This window comes from Muntiacus reevesi, chromosome 17 (genome assembly GCF_963930625.1).
Source record: "Muntiacus reevesi chromosome 17, mMunRee1.1, whole genome shotgun sequence".
Classification (NCBI taxonomy): domain Eukaryota; kingdom Metazoa; phylum Chordata; class Mammalia; order Artiodactyla; family Cervidae; genus Muntiacus; species Muntiacus reevesi.
Genome location: NC_089265.1, coordinates 60,996,128 through 61,011,367, shown reverse-complemented (window position 1 = coordinate 61,011,367; position 15,240 = coordinate 60,996,128). Strand labels below are relative to the sequence as shown.

Here is a 15,240-nt window from a genome sequence, read left to right as displayed (position 1 = left end):
GTCCCTATTCAAACTAATCTCTTTAAAAATTAAAACCAAATGGGGCCTTTTCAACTTTCCCAGGCCAGTGGTATTATCATTGCATCACTTTTCCTAGATTTAGAATTGAAGAATAATGTTCGGTTATTCTTAAGGAATGATGTTCTTCTAAGGAACACCGTTCCTTAGACGTCACCTGGGTTATTTCACGTCTTTGGTTTTCCCCTCCGTCCTTGATGGTGACGGTAAACCAGCTAGCTTTCTCACTGTCCCCCACCTGCACCGTTCGCCTGAGGCGTCCCGCTCCTCAGCTCCGTCTGTGCCAAGCACTGTTGGCAGGCTCCTTTTCCTGAAATATTCCTTCAATAATTTCTGATTCTCATCTGCTATATTAATTGGGCTCTGCGGTCTAGTTCACTCTGGGTGTTAGCCTTCTGACACTGTTGTCTCCAGCAGGGGAAGTTCATCGGAGAGCCGGTCACCACCAGACCATCTCCGCTTGTTCAGTGTGTGAAAAACCCGTCAACTTGGAGCTGTTGGTGTTTAGTTTGTCTTAAAAACTCTACTTAGAATTGCTGTTCCTGCCTTTTTCACCATTCGCTTAGAGCTTTTTTGAGTTTTTCCTCTCCATCTACCTGTGCTGTTCTGCTGACCGTTACTCTTCTTCCCCTCTCTGCCCCTAGTTCATTTACAGCTGGTTTGGGGAACATGAGACATGCATGTGGAAACGTAGTCTACGCTGTTAGATAAAAATACCAGAGAAGGGAGAAGTTACTGAGAGATTCAGCCTGGTTTTGAAGCAGGGTGAATATGTGAGCTGGCCTGCCAGGAGCAGGTCTGGTTTGCTTCTGTTGTCCAAGCATAATTGATAGAGCATCCCTTCTAGTCTCAGAAGGGTTCTGGTGTGGCCAGTATATGTGGTCATTGTAGTTTTAAGGACAGTGTGATACATTGCTTGTCTTTTGTCCAAACTAGATTTTTAAATGGATTTGCTACTCTTTTTAGCCACTGGACAGCACAGTGTTCACTGGGTTCAAGAGGATATTGGCTTCTTTTCTAATCACCCATTTTGTACTCATTTCCATTGAGCATCGCTGACTTTTTATAACCTCTTAGCTTGTGATATTCTCTCCATAGCCCTTTAAGCAAAGAGAAGTCCTTTAAGTGGGAGTGATTCAGAAGAATGTTTCCATTATTTTTAACTCCCCAGCTTTTAAGAATGTTAATAAATACAGTTATTTCAGTGGTTAAAAAAAACAAACACAAAACTTAAGTGCTTCTCATTGAATTAGAAACTCCTAATTTTGTCTTGACATTTATTCAGATTTCTGTGATAAAAAATTGTCACAAAAAGCTATCCAACAACATAGCTTTTTGGATCTGATTATTCTCAGCTTTTTCTTTTTTTGCTGTATTCATGGCTGACATTTGCTGTATTCCTTCTTAGTCTTACCTTGAGGAGAGTTTTTAAAGGTATCACTGGAAACTGATCTCATAGCAGGAACCAGATAATCTTCATTTAACGAGAAGCTTCTTTATGTTTAGCTATTCCCTTAAGTCCACTACCAATACTTTAGCTGCAATATTGTGAAGTAGACTAGTTATAAAGCTTTGCAAAGTATAGGAGTGCATAGTTATTGCAGAGTGGCTTTAAATTGAAGTATTCTTTACTTAGTTAAGATGCTTTTGTTTAGGTAGGAAGCAGGAGCTTGTTTAAACTTAGCTCATTTATATAAGCAAGGTAAGACTTTTTTTTTTTTAATAAAGATGAGGTAGTAAATACATAGCAGCTGAACCTACTGCTGAAAAGCAGAACTTCATCTTGGCTCCTTGAATCTGAGTTTGGAGTGGTGTGGAAAAATTTTCCAGTTGTACCATATAAGTCGGCTGGTTATGCTTTTCAAGGAAACTTTACATAAATATATGTTAGAAGTTATGTTTTCCATATTACGATACTTGAACCCCCTTACATGTAAAGATGATACATGCTACGGATTTTTGACTGAGCTCTTAAATTATACTTGTATTCCATAAAGAATAGTCATATATTCTGTGCTTTATTCCTGAGTCTTCAAGTTGGTCACTTCTGGTACTAGGTCTCCATTGTTTATTGTAGATCATCATTTTCTGGATGGAAGTCTTCAGTGAAAGAATGGAATGGAAGTGTTCAGTTAAACATCAGTAATGAGGACTATTTCAGCTTCTTATTTTCAACACTTACAGGTAACTGCCCTGATCCACCAAGTTAAGGAAAGGAAAAGAACCTAGTGTGAAAATTCTCCTGAAATTTACTGTCTTACCTGTTTGGGTCTAAGTTTTGGACCTCACTGCATAGTTTAATAAGATGGTGAACAGAATATCCATTTTAAGCATGTTTAACATGTTCGGTGTGTTAGGAAAAACATCACATTTTAATTAGCCATATTTTGCTTTCCATTGATGTCAGAGAAAAATTAGTAAAATGAGTCTTGATGTGTTAGATTAGTAAGTATTATTACTGTTGTTTTAAATGATCATACTGTCTTCGGTAGTTTTGTTTTGTAACTGGATGATAAAGATGACAGTGTTTGAAATTTTCTGAAGACTTAAAATTAAGAGACTTATTGAAATATGTTAAGTCAGAATCCAAAAATAGCTTGAAAGGTTCTGATAAGGAGCTGAATGTAGCAAGATAAATATTATATAAAAGAAGCAAGTAGACTTGTACATGTTTGTTTGACAGTCTTGGATGTATGCGTTTGAGATGGATGTGAGGGCTTTATGTTTTAATTAGTAGTACCTGTCAAAGGGTTGAGTGGTTTTAGGAAACTCATTAGGAATCAGCCAGGAGTGTGATATGGCTTCCAAACTAGATGATGGCTCTTTAGGGCATGTTCATGGAAGTACAGTGATCTGAAAACATCAAAGCAGGTAGCTAGGGTCAGACCACACTGTGCTTGTATTCTGATCATTCTAAGAGCTGTCTTTCAGGAGGGACTTGGGCAAGTTGTTTGTATAGGTCAGACTAGGTGTAATAGAGGTGGTAAGAGAATTAGAAATCTTATTATATGGAACAGGTAGAAGGAAGTGCACAGCAATTGTTGAAGAAACAGACTTAGGGGGGATGGAATAGTTTGAAGACACTTGAAAGGCTATTATGTAAGAAAACAGAGTTTGGTATATGTATGAAGGAGCATATTGTTTTTCTTGTTCATTTGCTTTTTTAAACCTGACATTAATTAGAATGATTATGTCTTTCACATTTATTTAAGTATAAAGGTGGCAAAGCCCTCAGTTTAAGGGATATAATATTGTTTCTTGATATATTACACGTTTGATTCAGGTCACATCTCTGTGTACATAATTATATGAATTTTACTACATTGCTGGCATTTTGTTTTTTAAAATAATACATAAAGTACAGAAATTCAGAGAAAGCAGTTAGCTTGAAGAATTTAACTTGAAGATACATGTCTATTTTTTAAAAATTACTTAAGAATGTTACTTGCTTTGTGATTTATTTTAAATTGGATTTCTTTATACTCAAATTAGGGTTTTCAAAAGAGGAGCTGACTTGGCTCCAGAGCCTTCGAGGAGTGCCCCATGTCATCCAGACGCAGCTTTCTCCCGTGCTACTTTACCTCACTGACTTGGATCAGTTTTCGCACCACTGGGACGTAACAGAGGTAACGGTCCATTTGGAAAGGCATGGAAGATTGTTAGAATTCAGTTCATCCACCGCCAATAGTTACTGTGTGCTAGCGTTGCCTTGTGTAAGATGTTTCTAGAGGGTGAGAGCAGTATAAAGCACAGTCCCTGTTCTGAAAGTGCGTCTGACCCTTGGATAGGCGATGTGGATTCCTGAAAGAAGAGTGTTCATAAAAGTTATGCCACTAGAATAGAATAAATTAGCAGTTTGAATGATAGAGACACATTTATTTTCTTTTTGCCTCATATAGGGTAAAAGGAAAAAGAGGAAAGGCTTCATGGAAAAGGAAGAATTTTATGTAGATATTGAAGGATGAATAAGAGTTAAGTAGGATTTTGTATCCTTGAAGATGGTTTTTTCTAAACAGAAAAAATTATTTGGAAGTTCCTTTGGTTTTAAAGAATTAGTATGTAGTTTATCAAAGTTACATTTTAAACCCCAAATTTCCCTTAAATTTTAAAGTTCAACTTAACAAATCTTTTTAGATAAATATAGTAAGTTTAGGGAATCATTTTAAAAGGAGACTTTAATTATATTTTATCCCTTTTACAAACATATTTAAAACTTTAAAAAACAGTTTAAATAACTTAATATATTCACTATTTGGTAAGTAGTTCAGTTTTCAGACAAACCTTCACAAATGTTATGGTAAATCTTAAAGCATTTAATAAACTTACAAGCATGGTACATCTTAATATCTTAAGTTTCAGTACTATTTATAGTGAAATTCAAATTAAAACTACAAGTCTAGGTTAGCTGTTAATCGTGTTTTAAATTGAAATTGTAGGGCTGATCTTTTACGCTAATAGTCAGAATTGTTTTATGTTACAAATATATAAATATGTAAAGCATCATAAATACTGATACTAAGGATTTGAGTAAGATATTTATATATTAGTTAATTTCTTTTATTTATTTCTTCAGTTTCTTTCCTTGCATTGAAAGGTACTTGCCCAGTAGAATTGTAGTTGTGTCATTCCAAATAATGTTGGTTGGAACCTTTCTTGCACATTCGGAGGTTGTGTTCTGTGCTAGCTTTTTTTTTTTTTTTTTTTTTTTTAATGATTCGTAAGGTTTTGGTTGGGGCACTGACTGTATCTTCTTTCCTTGTAACTCGTAATTGCTCGGCCATAGCCTTTCCAAACAAAAGATAACCTTTGTAAGTGTTCTCAACAGGGTCGTCTCTAGAACCTGAATCTGTTTTATTGCTGTACCAATTGATTTTATTCAGCTGATCTATTGACGACTTCTTTCATTCTTTTCCAGAATACTCTTTACATTCTTCCTGTATCTTAGGGCTACACCTTTTGTAGACATTTAACACATTTCTCTCATGGTTTTGTTTGACTGTGATCACAATACTTGGGTCATGCCAGGGACACTTTGTTCTCTGTATCACCTAGTGCCTAGCTATGTTCATATATCAGCTTTCAAAAAATAGTGGATTTTAAACAGTGAAAACTAAGGAGTTGGGTAACCAACCTGCATATTTAATATCTGGCATTTTATCTTAATCCATAGTACATGCAGAGAGTGAAGCCTTGCACACTGCTGGATTTGAAGGGTTGGGTTTAGTGTCAGTAAGTGTTCTGTAAGCTTGTTTCTGATGTTTTTAAACTACCTCATGCATGGATTGGGGAAAGCGTGGTATGGGGATTGATCAGTGGGCCCCAGATTCCAGACAGAGACTTGTTAAGTGTCTAGTTTGATAACTTGAACAACTCCAATAATCTCTCTCTGACAATTTTAATTTTTCTGAATCACGTCATCTGTGTAAAGACACAGATGTCATGAAAATGTGATTGGTTATATTTCTGAGTGTACATTGGCAAGAACATGTATTAAACTTCAAGGATGCTGTCTTTGAAATGTTAAGACATAAATTAGGAAAAATCTGAAAGTTTCTTTGTTAGTTCTTGAAGTTAAATGAAGATTCCAGTTCTATTTTGGATAAAAATTTGCCTTTAAGTTGGCCTTTTCATATGAAATTATTTGAAATATATGTAGTTTGACAGCCTTAGTGTAAAAATTGATTTATTATTATTTCATTTGAAAAAGTTACTAGTTAATGGTGTGGGTTTGCTTTGTTTGTTCTATCTGCTTAGTCTGAAGTGGTTTTTTTTTAAATCGGACCTTTTTTTTTCTGAGTAGATTTTCTTCACAAAGTATACTTTATTTACTTACCTACTTAACACATTTAAGAATTTACTTATGTATATACGGCAGTATGAGGTCTTCACCATGTACAGGCTTTCTCCAGTTGCAGCAAGTGGGGATTACTATCTGGGGCTGCTCTTCAGCTGTGGGACGCGGGCCCCTCTCTGCGGTGGCTCCTCTTGTTGCAGAGCATGGGCTCGAGGGCTTCGTTAGTTCTGGCACACAGGCTTAGCTGCCCTGTGGAACCTCCCCAGACCAGGGATTGAACCTGTATCCCCTACTGGGTGGCATATTCTGGACCACTGGACCACTAGGAAAGTCCCACAGGACAGTGTAGAAGAACAGAAGGATAACAGTAAAAGTGTCCGTCCAGTCTCTGTCTGCCAGCCAGCCATGTCCCTTCCTTAGTTTCTAAATGTATTCTTTTGGATAACTTCTGTGTCTTCACAAATGATTATATATATATTCTTTTGGCTTCTCCTTTTATAGACACAACATACTCTGATTTGGACCTTGCAGTTTTCATTTAGTATCTTCATGATCATTTCTTCCAAACACTGAAGGAAGAATTGTATGATCTTGCCATTAATGATGGAAATAGTAGTTAAAAGGGAAAAGGAATCTTTGGACAGAGATATCATTCCCAAATGGAAGTGTCTTTTCCAGAGCCAGTGCAAGGTTTTAAGGTTAATTTTAATTGCCATTTATAAAATTTTGAATGGTTTGAAAAGACTACTTTTTAACTAAATTCTGAAGAATAATAATAAAACATTACTCTAGTTTAAGAAATAGAGCATTTTTCTTTGTTTTTGAAACCTCTGATTTTATTAACAGTATTATGTGTGTGACATTTCTATATAAAATTAGGTAGAAAATACTTCAATGTAAAAATTAAGTGTACAAAATGTTTTTTTAAAGTTTTATATTTTTTAAAAACTCTCAATTTCCACACTGTAGCAAACTGCCAAGCCTGTTCTGGAGTTGTGCACTTATGAAGTCAGGATTCTGATGTACGCAAATTTCAGTTAACACTAGTTGCAAAAGTGAAGACTCCCTGTATATATGTATGTTTGTGTGTCTCTGTTTGTATTTTTGTTTACTTTTGTTTTGAAACAATCTCAGACTTGGAGAAAAATTACAATTGCAGTACAAAGAACTTCTCTTTTCTTAAACTGTTTGACAAAATGCCCATTGTCGATACTTTAGCATACAAGTAGACCGTGTTTTATTGTACCTGCAAATTCAGTTTTTGGAAACTGAAGTTCTGCGGCAGCCCTGCACTGAGGGTGTCCGTCATCTTTCCAGTAGCATTTGCACACTCTGGGTCTCTGTGTCAGTTTGGTGATTCTCGCAGTATTTCACACTTTTTCATTGTTATTTCTTAGAGTGAGCTGTGATCGGTGACTTTTGATAATACTGTTGTCATTGTTTCGGAGTTTGTAATTAATTGTAACCATGAACCGTGCCCACAGGAGATAGTGCAGTGATCTTAGTAAAATATGTGTGTTCTGACTGCCCCACCAGCCAGCCATTCCCTATCTCTCTCCTTCTCCTCAGGTCTCCCTATTCCCTGAGACTCAGCAGTATTGAAATTAGGGCAGCTAATAACCCTGCAGTGGCCTCTGAGTGTATGTGTGTTTGTCACTCAGTTGTATCCAACTCTTTGTGACCCCTGGACTGTAGCTCGCCAGGCTGCTCTGTCCATGGAGTTCTCCAGGTAAGAATACTGGAGTGGGTTGCCATTTCCCTCTCTGGGGGATCCTCCTGACCCAGGGATCAAACCCCAGCCTACTGCATTGCAGTCAGATTCCTTACCGTCTGAGGCACCAGGTGTTCAAGTGAAAGGAAGAGTTGCGTATCTCTTACTTGAAACCAAAAGCTAGAAATGATTATGAGCTTAGTGAGGAAAGTGTGTTGACAGCCAAGATAGGCTGACAACTAGAACTCTGTGCTGGTTAGTCAAGTTGTGAGTGCAAAAGGAAAGTTCTTGAAAGTAAAAGGGCTATTTCGTGAACACAGGAATAATAAGAAAGTGAAACAACCTTATTGATGACGCGGAAAAAGTTTGAATGACCCTTAAGCCAAAGCCAAATCTTGAGCAAACCCTGATGATGATTTAGTCGTTAATTCACGTCCGACTCTCTGCAACCCCATGGACTGTGGCCTGTCAGCCTCCTCTGTCTGTGGGATTCTCCGGGCAAGAGTACTGGGAGTGGCTGGCATTTCCTTCTCCAGGGGATCTTCCTGACCCAGGGATTGAACCCGGGTCTCCCGCATTGCAGGCAGATTTACCGACTGAGCTACAAGGGAAGCCTTAAAACTCTCAAAAGTCTCTTCAATTCTCTGAAGGCTGGGAGAGGTGAGGAAGCTGCAGAAGAGTTTGAAGGTAGCAGAGACTGTTTCATGAGGCTTGAGGGAAGAAGCCATCTCCGTGACATGAACCTGTAAGGTGAAATAGCTGATGGGTAAGTCTCAGCAAATTATCCCGAAGATCCAGCTAAGACAACTACTGAAATAGTGGCTACACTAAATAAAACAGACTTTCAGTATAGACAAAACAGCTTTATACTGGAAGATAATGCCATCTAGGACTTGTCTTAGCTAGAGAGAAGTGAGTGCCTGGTTTCAAAGCTTCAGAGGACAGGTCGACTCTTGTTAGGGGCTGATGCAGTTGGTGACTTTAAGTTGAAGCCGGTGCTCATTTACCATTCTGAAAATTCTAGGACCCTTAAGAGTCATGCTAAGTCTACTCTGCCTGTGCCCTATAAAGGAAAAAGCCTGGATGACAGTATACTATGGTTTACTGATTATTTTAAGCCCACTGTCAGTTGAAAAAAACTGCTTGCTAGCACAGGATCCATTCTGCAGTCCAAGGATCAAGGAGTCATTTAGATCTTCAAGTTTTATTATTTAAGAAATACATTTTCTAAAGCTATAGCTGCCATAATTAGAGATTCTTATGATGGATGTGAGCGAAATAAATTGGAAACTTTCTGGAAAAGAGTTCACCTTGTAGATGCCATTTAGATCATTTGTGATTCATGGTGAGAGGTCAGAATATCGATATCAACATGAGTTTGGAAGAAGTTGATTACAACCTTCATGAGGAGTTCAAGACTTCAGTGGAGGAAGTAACTGCAAATGTGGAAATAGCAAGAGAACTAGAATTAGAAATGGAGCTTGAAGATGTGACTGAATTGCAGATATCTCATGATAAAACTTTGAATGGATGAAGAGTTGCTTCTAATGAATGAGCAAAGAATGAGTAAATGAATTTACTCCTGGTAAAGATGTTGTGAAGATTGTTGAAATGACAACAAAGGATTTAGAATAGTACATAAACTTTGCTGATAAAGCAGTGTCACTCATTGACCCTGACATATTTGAAGAATCAGTTCAGTTCAGTCACTCAGTTGTGTCCAACTCTTTGTGGCCCCATGAATCGCAGCACACCAGGCCTCCCTGTCCATCACAAACTCCCGGAGTTGACTCAAACTCACGTCCATTGAGTCAGTGATGCCATCCAACCATCTCATCCTCTGCCATTCCCTTCTCCTCCTGCCCTCAATCTTTCCCAGCATCAGGGTCTTTTCAGATGATCAGCTCTTCACATCAGGTGGCCAAAGTATTGGAGTTTCAGCTTCAGCATCAGTCCTTCCAGTGAACATTCAGGACTGATTTCCTTCAGGATGGACTGGTTGGATCTTGCAGTCCAAGGGACTCTCAAGAGTCTTCTCCAACACCACAGTTCAAAAGCATCAATTCTTCGGCGCTCAGCTTTTTTTATAGTCCAGCTCTCACATCCATACATGACTACTGGAAAAACCATAGCCTTGACTAGATGGACCTTTGTTGGCAAAGTAATGTCTCTGCTTTTTAATATGCTGTGTAGGTTGGTTATCACTTTTCTTCCAAGGAGTAAGCATCTTTTTTGCAGGACAGTTACTTTGTAAAATTTCTCAGTTCAGGTTTATTTCCGCATGGTTAAATCAGGTTATACAGATGTGGCAGGAATATGACACAAGTGATGCTGTGGGTTTCTGATTGCAACTTGTCAGATGGTGCAGGGTTTGGATTTGTTCCATTAAGTGTTCACTTTGCCCACTTGAGTAAGTGGTATCTGGTCATTTTCTCCACTCTATTTTTTCCCCTTTAGTAATATTTTGAGTTTTGAAACAGTGTAAATGTCATTTCTTTTTGGTCTTCTCTTTTATTCATTTATTTTTATTAGTATGGTTTCTTATATTTTCCAGTGGGATAAAATTCCTTACCATCTTTATTGATTTTGATATTCATGTTTGCCATGGTCACCTCCTGGAAGCAAACGTCTTTGTTCCTTTGACATGTCCTCATATTTCTCTGAGTGCTGTTGACCTTGAGCAGCACAGGTTTGAACTCTGCAGGCCCACTTACATGCAGTTGTGTCTCAGTACTACATTGCTCCATGGACCCGTGGCTGAATCTGCAGATAGGACAGCCTTAGAGGTGGAGGGCCCACTGTGAAGTTACGTGCAGATTTTCAACTGCATGGAGGGTCTGTGCCTCCAATCCCCTCCCCATGTTGTTCAAGGGTTAGCTGTACTACCTTTATTGTATCACGAATTGTTTCAGATTCATGTTGTATTTTCCCTGTCCCAGCCCAGCAGTCAGGTATTTCTTTAAGAAGCCCAGTTTTCCTTTAGGTGGAGAACAGATTTTAGGAAACACTTCTGGACTCTTATAAGTGTCTTCATTGCTATTTGATGTTGCTGTTCGCAGATCTTATCAGTGATCAGAAATCAGGAATTCAACACCATGGGGTTCATTCTGGTTTTCCCCTTTCCGTCTTGTACCTGCTTTTTCTGATGGTGAGAAACCCGACTTCCATTTACTTAATCTGTCACTTCCTCGGTCTGTGGTCCTCTCCTTTTGCTGCCACCCTTTTCCCTGTGGGCGTCTTTCTTACCCATTTGAACTCCCAATTCCTGGGGACAGAGCACCGGTATTTGTTAACAGATAACTCCCATCGACTCCAGTGCTGAGGTCTAGCTTGGCCTTACGCAGTAGCTTTAGAACTGACTCATTCAGGAGAGGAGGGGAGGGAGAAGGGAAAAGGAGGGGATTGAGTGATCATTTATCATTGAATGGGCCTTTCACATATGTTTACCTTCTATGAATGATAATAGTCACTGTGCTCATTTTGAAGTAGGGAGATGGCATTGAAAATATCCTGTTTACATTGTTACCTACAGGATTAAAAGAGAAGACAATTGCCCTGTGAAAACTCTGGGTGGGATCACTCTGCAAGAGGTTTTGTAGAGATGTAATGCAGATACTGCTGATTTTTGAGGACTGACAGTACTCTTAAATTTATCTTGACTATTCTTTCTCTCCCTAGAGTCATATTCTTTCCACTAGCCTTATCTTTGTCCCCCCATGGGATTTTTCGCCACACTTCATTTTTGGTACTGCACTCCCAGCAGCTTCTGGAGTCGGGTTGGGATTCTCTGAAGGACTTGATGCTGTCATTCTGCTGCTTGTTTTCTTGAGATCTTAGAAAATTAAAAATACTAGAGATTTTGATTCGCATCTCATTCATATTTTTCTTCCTTATAGACTGTTCTTTTACCTTTAGGAAATAAGCGGCAGCATAATTTGTAGATGGTGTTTCTGTTTTCTGGGTCATGTTTTTCTCAGTGATGTATTTTTCCACCAAATGGGAGAAGGCTTGTGTCAGCTCTGTTTGCCTCACTGACCTGTTGGGACGGAGGCTCCTCCTGGGTAGATGGTCAGCTCCCCGAGGGCTGAGACCGAAGTTTCCCATTCTTTCACTCCTACGCGTGGCACCTGGTAAGACGAGCTCAGCGTGTGTGGCAGTCACTCAGCCGTGTCCGACTCTGACCCCATATTCAGTAGCTTGTCAGACTCTTCTGTCCGTGGAATTCTCCAGGCAACAGTACCAGAGTGAGTTGCCATTTCCTTCTCCACAGTGCTCAGTAAGTATTTAATAGATGAATTATTTAGAAAATCAGCCCATATGTATGAGGATCGATTGATGTTTCCATCTTTAGAGTCACTTTTTGTTGAGTTTCTTTCTAGTATGTGGAGCAAGTGGGTTTAAAACAAAACGCCCGGGCCTGCCTCTGGCCTCCGGCGTCCTGACGCGGCGCCGGCTCTCTCCCCTCCGGCGTCCTGACGCGGGGCCGGCTCTCTCCCCTCCGGCGTCCTGACGCGGGGCCGGCTCTCTCCCCTCCGGCGTCCTGACGCGGCGCCGGCTCTCTCCCTCCCGGCGTCCTGACGCGGCGCCGGCTCTCTCCCCTCCGGCGTCCTGACGCGGCGCCGGCTCTCTCCCCTCCGGCGTCCTGACGCGGCGCCGGCTCTCTCCCTCCCGCAGACGCTCTGTCACAGCTTCCTGGTCGTCCCCGTCCGCAGCCAGAGCTTCGACGTCCTGCAGACTGCCATCAGCAAGCATTTGGTAAATACACTTCGCATTTTTTTTGTTACACAAAAAGCATAGAGATTCACTGGTTAAGATTTGGTTTGCCATAATCAGGGAGAGAGAGAGTGTCCAGGAATCTACGCTTAATAATTTCGTGGCCTCTCATCTGTGGTGAGAACTGAGAAATCTGGGTTCGTTTGCTGGCTGTTGCTAATCAATTCTATGACCTTAGGGAAATCCCCCGCTTTTCCAGGACCTTACTCTACATATGAGCAATGAAAGACCTTAAAATGATACCTTGGGTCTTTCTGACTTGAAATGCTTTCATGAACATGTGCCTCGTGTCATACCTAGAAGGGGTGAAGTGTGGCGAAGGGCTTAAGGCCTGGTCACTGGAAACGGTGAGCTTAGCTCTGAAACTGACTTGGCTTTTGGCCTCTGGGTGTCTCTTGTTCCCATTGGTACTGAATTCTCATTAGGTATGCCTGGGGTTTACTTTTCACTTCCTCCAGCCTTCAGAGTTTGGCCTTTGGCTTTTAGTATAACGGTGTATTCCAGTGCGAGGGAGTGCCCCCGAGGGTTTCCTCAAGGGGCTGCCACGCGTCCGGGTGATTGTTGAGGCACCTGCATACCCTCCAGCTGGAAGACTCCCACTTTGAATTCTCAGTATGCTTTTCTTCCTGCTATCAGACTTCCAGTCCATATACACTGTATCTCCAAAGATCCCCAAATGTATGCCCTCCTTTGATTACATTCACTATTCCAAGATCAGCGTTCCAATCAGTCTTGGTCACTTTCTTCACACAGCCTGGTAGAAAGGTTAAGACCTCAAGAGCCTGCAGACTATGATTACTCAACAGTTGCTTGCGGAGATTTTAATGCTGTATACTATTACAGTTACAAGTTAGAGTCCACCTTAGTGCCTGTTTATACAGTAGAGTCCGTGAGCTAGTGCACCATGATGCTCCCTGTCCGCGTCTGGGGCAGTGGGCAGTCAAGAGTAGGTACAGTGTTCCCATACTCCAGTGCAGATGCTTTTCTTTGGTTGTGTCTGAATGACCGGACAAACCAAAGGGCAGGGGAAGGATAACTGTAAAATGAGCTCTGGTTTGTGCATTTAATTTCCTGGGAATGGGGGTGGTGCCAGTTTAGCATTTTCCGGTCTGAATACTCAGAAATGTGGTTGTTGGTATCAAGATTTTCTTCGGATGCATAAAATAATCCTTTTAAATAATATTTCTGGCCAACAGTAGAAATTGTAACATTTAGAAAATTTAAGAGACTGTCTTGAAGGGGATGCGGGGGATTGGATTGATAGTATTTCTTGAGCTTAAATATTTTCAGAGTTATTTCGGGTAGCAGTTAAGTTGTCAGAGGAAAACGGGACCATAAGAGGTGGTGGGTGGCACAGCATGTATTGAGGTTATACTGATTCCCACCAGGACGAGGAGGAGTGTAGTCGTTCAGTCACTCCGACTGTGTGACCCCGTGGACTGTAGCCTGCCAGGCTCCTGTGTCCATGGGATTCTCCGGCAAGGATGTTGGAGTCTGTTGCCACTCCCTTCTCCAGGGGATCTTCCCAAACCAGGGATTAAACCTGGTCTTCCACATTGCAGGCAGATTCTTTACCATCTGAGCCAGTAGTAGTGATGGGAGGTTAACTGTCCAGGTGATGGTACTTGTTTTTGTGCTGGGGAGAAGGGCTGTTGTGAAGAGGTCGCTAACCTCGGTTTTCTCTGCCCAGGTCGGGCTGACTGTGATCCCCGACAGCACAGCCGGCTGTGTCTTAGGCGTCGTCTGTAAGCTCCTGGATCACACGTGTGTGCTGAGTGAGGCCCTGCTGCCCTTCCTGGCTTCTTGTTGCTACAGTCTGCTTTATTTTCTGCTTACTTTAGAGAAAGGAGAAGCAGAACATCTAAGAAAAAGGTAACAGTTTTGCACTCTTACACTTTTAATTTTTTTCCTACTTGTTCAACTCCCTTCAATCAGTCAATCCATAAAAGATACTTCCAAAATCTAATTCTTTTTTAGAGTTTGTATATCCCTAGCTACCCGCTGCTTTGTTCTTCTGAGAGTCCCGTTTGTGATGTGGTATAGCAGTCCTAGTTTTTGTTTTTTCTTGTAAGCTACGAATTTGAAAAGTTAAATGGTATTATAGAGTTTCTTGGGAACTTTCCTTAACTTTGCTATAGATCTGGCAAGAGAAAAAATCTACATTTTACAAGGACGGACTTACTAATACGAGCCTTTGTATTTTGTTTGGACTTCATTAGAACTAGCCAGAGTCAAATTTTAAATTCGTGGGTGTAAGGAAATTGTTCTAAGATGCTGGTGTTTTTAATTATTACTTTTGCTCCTATATAATTTTTAAACTAAAGCTTCTAGGACAGTATGGAAGGTTTCACTTTCATTTTCAAAAAGTGTTGTCATGCTTCTCTTCTTGTCGGTATGCTGTTAACAGTTCATTGCAAGAAAGTTTTTAAACAGTCTTAAGAGATGAGCATGTATAAGAAAATAAAAGTCATTCTGTCACATTTTGACATTTGCCTTTCAAGTCTTTTTTGAACTTAAGTATCATAGAAATATATCATACATATGATTGTATAAAACATTTAAATAGTTTAAAGAGTATGAACTGAACATCCATTTAGCCAAATTCCTAATTTGGTTTAGGAATAGAACGTCGTCAGCATGCACTCTATCCATGCCCTTCCCATAGTTACATTTCTCTTTTACACTTCCAGAGATCACTTCTGTGTTAGTCACTTTGCTGCCTTTTTATTTAAAAGTTTTAGGTGCATTTATAAACAATTCATTTTTGTTTTGCATGTTTTAAGAGTTTGATATAAAAGGAATCAGTGTATTTTTTGTGACTTGATTTTCATCATCATTGTGAGAGTTCATCGTGTTGATTTAAGGATGTAATTCATTTTATTTCTCTATACCAGCAGTCAGCAAACTTCTTTCTATGTAGAGTCAGATGGTGAATATTTTAGGT

General features: G+C 40.0%; 1 protein-coding gene across 2 annotated transcripts in view; it reads left to right on the top strand.

Annotated features, from left to right (window-relative positions):
- Positions 1–15,240, top strand: part of TEX10 (testis expressed 10) — a 43,942-nt gene that overhangs the window by 23,046 nt on the left and 5,656 nt on the right. For both annotated transcript variants that reach the window (XM_065908405.1, XM_065908404.1), the window contains exons 10-13: positions 2,096–2,202; positions 3,511–3,644; positions 12,198–12,278; positions 13,987–14,168. In XM_065908405.1, coding sequence (XP_065764477.1) covers positions 2,096–2,202; positions 3,511–3,644; positions 12,198–12,278; positions 13,987–14,168 — 504 coding nt within the window. The remainder of the gene's footprint in view (positions 1–2,095; positions 2,203–3,510; positions 3,645–12,197; positions 12,279–13,986; positions 14,169–15,240) is intronic.